The 7,940-nt window shown below is 38.4% G+C and overlaps 1 protein-coding gene across 1 annotated transcript; it reads left to right on the top strand.

The window, feature by feature from the left end:
• The first annotated feature begins 280 nt into the window (after window positions 1–280).
• LOC140038733 (uncharacterized) lies at window positions 281–1,451 on the top strand. Its single transcript, XM_072084012.1, has 3 exons — window positions 281–459; window positions 536–656; window positions 735–1,451. The coding sequence occupies exons 2-3, from the start codon at window positions 564–566 to the stop codon at window positions 1,152–1,154; spliced, it is 513 nt and encodes a 170-aa protein (XP_071940113.1). The 5' UTR covers window positions 281–459; window positions 536–563; the 3' UTR covers window positions 1,155–1,451.
• The last annotated feature ends 6,489 nt before the right edge of the window (window positions 1,452–7,940 follow it).

Genomic DNA, 7,940 nt, shown 5'->3' with positions numbered 1-7,940 from the left:
TCTCAAAACCGTGTTGATCTTTCTGCTAGAGTTTTTCATGCCAAATTAGAAATTTTAAAAGAAGAGTTGTTTAAAAAAGAGTTGTGAAATTCAAGAATCATATGCTTTGCATTATCTTTTATAAGAGGGTCTTCTGGGCCTAATACAATTCTTGCCTGGCGTACTAGATGTTAACAAATGGCTTAACACAATAGGTTAACAGTGCTACAAAATTGATTATCTACTTTGACTTCTATTACTATTAGCAAACTTGGTATACTTGTCCGAGCCTTTGTAATAATACAATGCTCATTCATTGCAGGCAAGGCCCTATTGGATTAGAGGCATACCAAAACTTCTAGATAGAAGTCAAAAGCTATGGTACCATTCATGCCCCCACTGCTACAAATACATCAGAGCAAGGCCAGATTGCGAGATCACCTGCACTTCATGCTACCAACGCATCCGTCTCACTCCACGGTAAACATATACCTTAATCTAATATTAACAACCCCTGCTGCCAAAAAAGCTTCTAATAACATGAACCCAAAAACAGCTGCAGACTAACAGTGCAAATTAGTGATATGAGTGGTGCTATAACTCTTGACCTGAGTGGTGATGATGCTGAACAACTCCTCCCATTCTGCATAAGTGACATCCAAAAGCAAGAGCAGCAGGTACATTCGAACTCAAAACTACTTTGCAACATTCTGCTCACTTCAAATAAATACTTAAAGTCTCTATTCTTCCTACAGGGAAATGTCCAGTACGCCACTATAGCAGATTTCATCAAGCAGAAAAACTTAGTTTGCTTGGTCAAGAAATCAAATACAATCCACAGTTCCAGGAGCTCAGAAAAGTACAATGCCATAGTTGCCCATATCAACAATGCTACTGCAGAAGAAAACTATGTCATCAGCAAATATATCACCAACTACAAAGCTACAGCATCCACTTGGGCAGCAGCACAAGAAGAACATTCCAAAAAGAATGTTACCGACATGGCTGAAAATATGGCAATAGAAAAAGTTGACAGCATAATGGAAGGAGAAACACAAAGCAAAGGAGTGGATCAACTCAGTCCTTCTAACACAGAAGATAAGAAGAAAAAGGCAGCAGTTGCAGCAGCCCCAATGAAACTCAGAGTCAACCCCACTAAGAAACACCGCACCTAAACTGCCAAAGCCCATCCTTGAAGTTATATCCTTTGCGAATGGATCTTCATTATTCCTAAGTACTACTACTTTAACGGACAAACTTGGCTGAACTTTTCCTTTATCTGTTCTATGTAAATAGAAGTATCTAAAATAAGACTGTTTCAAATTAGGTTAAGTGCAAGGTGGTCTATTATACCTTCTTAGAAAAGGAGCCACTGAGCATTTAATCTAAATCTGAAACTATCATTGGGCCTATATCCCTGTCCGTATGGTCATGAACTCAAACATCCTGATCTAAGCTATGGTTTTTTATAATACTATGGTGTGGTTCTCTATTATTTTCGTACGGCTTCTCAGTTACAACTTCAATCTTTTCTCTCTTCACTATTATTTACGAAGGTTAGATAGATCTCACCACGCGCATTATGGAGTGCGCATTGCGCGACCCACAGGCACCCCACTCCCGCGCATTGCGCGGGCCTCCCCCCTAGTATATATATATATATCTTTGTTTTTCCTTCTTTATTAGAAGAAAATTGACTGCTGGTTCCCAGGCCATAATGGGTGGATTTAATAGTCGATTTGTCATGACCATTAACCTATTAGTGTTTTTCTACTTTGCCTTTGGGCCTCATTTGTTTGCCAAACCCAATTGACCTTAATTCTCCTACCGGCCCAACTCAAATGAAAAAGCAAGTGGTAGGTTGGAGTGCTCCCCTATGTTCTACAATTTTATTTGTGTACTAGTGAGACGGCTTGCGCGTTGCGCAGGAGAGCTAATATTTCCCGTGTTAAGTTGCACAATTTTTAGTTATTGTATAGTTATTATAGTGTAGAGAATGATATAGGTAGTATAAGCTTGGTTTGAATTAGTTCAAATAATATATAGTGTTGATATTTTGTATGATATGATTAGTATAAATTATGTGGCGTGGGTTAAGTGATTACAAAGGTGGGAAAAAGTATAGTTGAAGTTACAAAGCGAAGGAAGTGTTGTTACATGCATGGAAGTCAGTCCACAAGATAGTTATATGCATAGTTGGATTGATAGTTACATGAATAAAAAGATGGTTACAAAGTGATGGAAGTGCAGTTACATAGATGGAAGTCAGTCCATAAGATATTACATGCATAGTTGGGTTGATAGTTATATGATAGTGGAGCAAAAGTGCATCTGGAATTGATTTCATTAGAGTAGCAATGTTAAATAATTGCGTTGAGTTTGTGAACAATGTTATTCATTGGATTTCATTGGATTTTATTGGACTATGTTTATGAGAGTAGCAACGTTAAATAACTGCGTTGAGTTTTGTGAACATTTTAATTGTATTTTATTTAGATTATATTGGATACACTTGAACAAGTTCATCGTCAAATATTTGAAGTGTATATTTGTTCAATCCTAAGTGAGTAAATACGACAGTATGGTCTACTTTAATTACATGAAATTTTGTCAACTTTTCCCATCCATTTGTTAAATAATTGTCCTCAACTTTTATGTCCCAAGTCTTTTGTTGACAATAGAGCACAATTATGCTATCTTTATTTGGTAGAATATGGAAGGCATCATCTGGATGTAATTCCTGTCATAAAAAGAAGTGAAATTTTTGTAAAAATATTGATACACTGATATGTTAAATATTTTGTGTAATATGAAAATTACCTAGTATTCTATATCGGATGGCCGTATTGTCACATAGAATTGAAACTTTTTGTTAGTAGTCCTTCTGTTGGGCAGAATGTTCCTGCAGTTTTCTTGGATAACAATTTAGGTTGATAAATTGTGTTTAATTAGAGAGTAATAATTTTGTACCATACCGTATTCGTCTTGGCCATAGTCTTGGGCTGGTAAAATGTTCCATTCATAGAAAGTTGAGCAACGATTTGGAGCAAATATCTGCACTCGAAAGGCCATTACACCTATGTGAAAAAATTGGATCATGAAGTTTTCTTGTATTTGGTGATCACATAGAAATTCTTTCCAGCCAGAATTTGCGGGACTTTCGTGTAATTTAATAAACCAAATTTTGTTTCCATTTTTTAGTATTATTGTTCTTCGCATATGGTGTCCTATATGCGGCAAAAATTTGGCTGGTATGACCTGAAAATTAGTAGCAAAAGTAAGAAAAAATTAAAGTGGATTTTGATTTGCAATATATTTTGTTGAAAATATTGATCTTACCATTTGCTCTTACCAATATTTTGCTCTTACCAATATATTTTGGGACTCCATTAGCGTCTTGAGTTACATATGTAAATGTTGTTTTTATTGTTCCATTAGAGTAGTTTTGTTGAGCGGTTTTGGAGTCTACAAAGAAAATTGGCTCCATTTTTGTTGCTGCTGAGTTGTTTGGTTTTGTGGAGTTTTTTGCTTAATTTTTTGTGACTAACTGGGCTTTTGTTTTTGGAACTGTACTTGAGCGGTATTTAGTCCCAAGGTGAAGGCCGAATCAACATTGTATGCTATACGGCATACCTTACTCTTTGGGTGATGTGGCATTTGATTATTCCCCGATTCTTTAGTACAAATAACAACAAATTTGCAGTGCTGTAAGTACCTGAAGTTGCTGAAAACCAAATGCCCTCAAAGTTGCTAGAAATTACGTTATAACCGCTTGACAAAAAATGGACTGTTCATTGTCCAACTCCCGCTTTTATATAGTTAGATGTTGTTGTCCATCTCTATTTTTTGTGTGCTCATCCCAATTACAACACAAAGAAAAAGAACCTTTTTTGGTTTAACATGAGTTCTAGCAACAAATAACTGATGAGATTTTTTTCTTTTTTTTACAGCCAAAGAAAATAATTATGATAAGAGTTCTTAACATAATCAAATGTGCGACACATAAAGCAACGATTAATGTGAAAGCCATTCTCTCAATCATTTACAATGTCAAGGAATTAAAGGACACTACATGGGGTAGGAAATATTAATGTATTAAAGTATTATGAAAGGGAGTTGAACACTTGTCTTGACAGACTAGGGATCGACCCTAATTACGACTTGCATTTTCTGCTTTTTTTTCTAGAAGAACCATCTTTTTTTATGTGTTTTTCTTTTCAATGGGTTGTAAACGCTACCCATTCCTTCACGCTAGATGCAGTATGTACTGGTCTTATACAAGAAGGAATGAATTCAAAAAAAAATGAAGATAGAGAAGAAGGAGCGGAGATAGAACAGAAGGAAGACTAAGATATTATAGATGAAATGAGAAATGTTTACGTCCAAAATCTACATTTCTTCTCTTCCTCCACTGCTTTATACTAGTTTCTGGTATTCTAACAATATAACTAACGTATGCAATATGAAATGACTACATGCAAGATCAAATAACTAACACATGCAACCTGTTATTTGGAATACTCCCTCCTAACTAACTTCCTGATGTCAGCTAATTTGGCTCCAGCTCAGCCATTACAGTTGCCTTCCCTTCAACCAATCCTAGTTTCTAGGATTGAAGGACGGGAATTGGCTTTGTATAACAGTCAAATCCTCCCAGGTAGCATCCTCCTCATTCATGTTCTTCCAACATATTAAGACCTGCTCCACCTGCTAGCCATCCCTATCAATCATTCTTCTATCCAGGATTGCAGTGGGGGCAGTAGTGTAGAGCCCTTCCTCTGATACTTGTGGCAATTCATTGCTGATAGGAGCTCCTTTAGTCGATGGTTTCAAAAGTGAAACATGGAAAATAGGATGAATAGCAGCACCCTGTGGAAGCTTGAGTCTATAAGCTACTGACCCAATCTTCTTTTCCACCTGATATGGCCCATAATACTTGGCTGCCAACTTCAAGTTTCTCCTTAGTGCTACCGTAGTCTGTCTATAAGGTTGCAACTTGAGATACACGCAATCCCCCTCAGCAAAAGACCTGTCTGTTCTATGTTTATCTGCAAACTGTTTCATTCGGTTCTGAGCCTGCAATAAATTCTCCCTGAGCAATGTATTCCAGTTCACCTTTTCCTTTATCCAATCCTCAACAGCAGCAACTTGAGTGTCACCTGTGTTCAGACTCAGTTGGGGTGGTTTGTAGCCATATAAAGCTTGGAACGGTGTCATCTGCAAACTGGAGTGGAAGTTAGTGTTGTACCACTATTCAGCCACAGGTAAACACCTTTTCCAATAGCCTGGTTGCTGCAAGCACATGGCTCTTAAGTAAGTCTCCAAACACCTATTCACCCTCTCAGTTTGTCTATTAAACTGAGGGTGATAGGAAGAAGAAAAACTAAGATCAGCCCTACTTGCTTAAAAAGCTCCTGCTAGAATATGCTGGTGAACACTTTGTCTCTATCAGATACAATCCCTTTTGGCAGACCATGTAATCTAAATATTTGGTCGAAAAATACCTAAGCAACACTCTTAGCAGTGTAATGAGAATTCATGGAGGTACAGTGAGCATATTTTGTAAATCTGTCTACCACCACAAATATGACATCATGACCATATGATTTGGGTAGTCCTTCAATAAAATCCATAGAAATTTCCTGCCATGCTTGCTCAAGGATTGATAATGGCTGCAACAATCCTCGGTAGTGGCAATGCTCCCCTTTACTCCTCTTGCAAATATCACAAGATTGTACACAGGACTTCACATCCTTTTTCATTCCTGGCCAGTAGAAATAGTTCTTCATTCTCTGGTATGTTCCCTGGTTCCATGAGTGTCCTCCAATTGCATAATCATGCATGTAGTTGATGAGCTATGACCTTAATTCTGAGTTACTCTCAATATACAACCTTCCCATATACCTGATAATCCCTTGTTGATAGGTGTAGTATTGCACACTAGATTTGTCCACAGCTAGTGCAGTCAGTAGTTCCTTGGCCTTCTCATCTCCATTATAACTGCTTGAGACCCTTGTTAGCCATAATGGTTTTGCTGTGGATATGGCATGAACCTGCACCTCCTCACTACTAGACCCCTCGTTCCTCCCTTCCAACCTTCTAGAGAGAGCATCAGCCACCAAATTATCCTTACCCCTTTTATATTGGATCTCATAGTCCAACCCCATAAGCTTGGCCAACCATTTTTACTGGAGGGGTGTAGTGATCGTTTGTTCCAGTAAGTACTTCAAACTTTCATGATCAGTTTTGATTATGAACTGAGTTCTTAACAAATAGTGTCTCCATTTCCCCACTGCAGTAATCAATGACAATAACTCCTTTTCATATATGGACTGTGCTTGATTCTTTGGTCCAAGTGCCTGACTCATGAAAGCAATAGGCCTACCTTGCTGCATCAAAACTGCTCCAATGGCCTTTTGGCTAGCATTAGTTTCCAACACAAATGTTCCTGAGAAGTCAGGTAGTGCTAGTACAGGTGCTTGAGTTATAGCATGTTTGAGTTCTTGGAAAGCATCCTCAGCTTGTTCATCCCACTCAAAACCATCCTTCTTGAGCAGATTAGTTAAAGGTTTAGCTATCTTCCCATATCCCTTCACAAATCTCTTGTAATAACCTGTCAGTCCCAAAAAGCCCCTTAAACCTTTAACAGTGGTAGGGGTAGGCCAGGACAGCATGGCTTCCACTTTTGCAGGATCAGCAGAGACTCCTTCACCAGTAACTATATGCCCCAAATACTCTACTCTATCTTGCTCAAATGAACATTTAGACATTTTTGCATATAAGGAGTGGTTTCTGAGGGTGTCAAGAACAAGGGATAGGTGTTTGAGATGGGAGTCAAAATCTGGGCTGTAAACTAGAATGTCATCAAAGAATACTAGTACAAATTTTCGAATAAAAGGTTCAAACACTGAGTTCATTAAAGCCTGGAAGGTTGCTGGTGCATTAGTGAGGCCAAATGGCATCACTAAGTATTCATAGAGGCCAGAGTGGGTTCTGAAAGCTGTTTTTTGGATATTAGGTGGGTTCATTCTTATCTGATGATACCCTGACCTCAAATCAATAGTTGAAAAAGCTTTTGCACCATGCAGTTCATCAAGGAGGTCATCAATGATTGGAATGGGAAACTTGTCTTTGATGGTGAGGCTTTTAAGTTGTCCATAGTCAATGCATAACCTCCAACTGCCATCTTTTTTTTTTTTTAACTAGCAAGGCTGGGGATGCAAAAGGGCTATGGCTGGTTTGGATGATACCAGGGCCAACATTTCTTTGACTTGCCTTTCTATTACTGTTTTTTGCCTATGGCGATACCTATATGGGCTAATCTTGAAGGGTTTAGCATCAGGTTTCAAAGGTATCTGATGATTGAGGCTACGGTTGGGGGGTAAAGTTGTAGGTACATCAAATATGTCTTCATATTGAGCAAGTAATTGTGTGAGTGTTTTGGGCACAGTAGTTACCTGTGAGTTTTGTACTCGGATCATGCAAGAATGTTGCAAAGCTGTTCTGATTTGTTTCTGCAATACTTCTGGGCAGATACTCCTTGCCTCATCAACACCTTAGCAGAATGGGAATCCCCTTGTAGCAGCACCATTTCACCCTCCTTCTCAAATGACAATGACAGCTTTTCAAAATCAAAGTCATGGGGCTGTAACACTTCATCCAGTCAACCCCCAAAATCAAATCGTATGGTTCCAAGTCTAGCACATACACATTGTGAGTAAAATGATGGCCTGCATTATCCACTTCATATCAGGAATCCATTGCTCACAAACTAATTCTTTCCCATTTGCAATCCTGACTTTAAAAGGTTTATGACTCTTAACAGCTTCAGGGTAGAGTTGAGCAATAGTTGGCTTTATGAAACAGTTGGTGCTGCCTCCGTCCAACAGGATCGACACCTCTTGATCACCATCCAGCTTTTTAATGGTACTGGAAGACAATTGGCCTGAAACTGAGTGGAG

This window comes from Coffea arabica, chromosome 3e, assembly GCF_036785885.1.
Source record: "Coffea arabica cultivar ET-39 chromosome 3e, Coffea Arabica ET-39 HiFi, whole genome shotgun sequence".
Taxonomy (NCBI): Eukaryota; Viridiplantae; Streptophyta; class Magnoliopsida; order Gentianales; family Rubiaceae; genus Coffea; species Coffea arabica.
The sequence above is the reverse complement of the archived record's forward strand: the minus strand, read 5'-3'. Positions and strand labels throughout refer to the sequence as shown.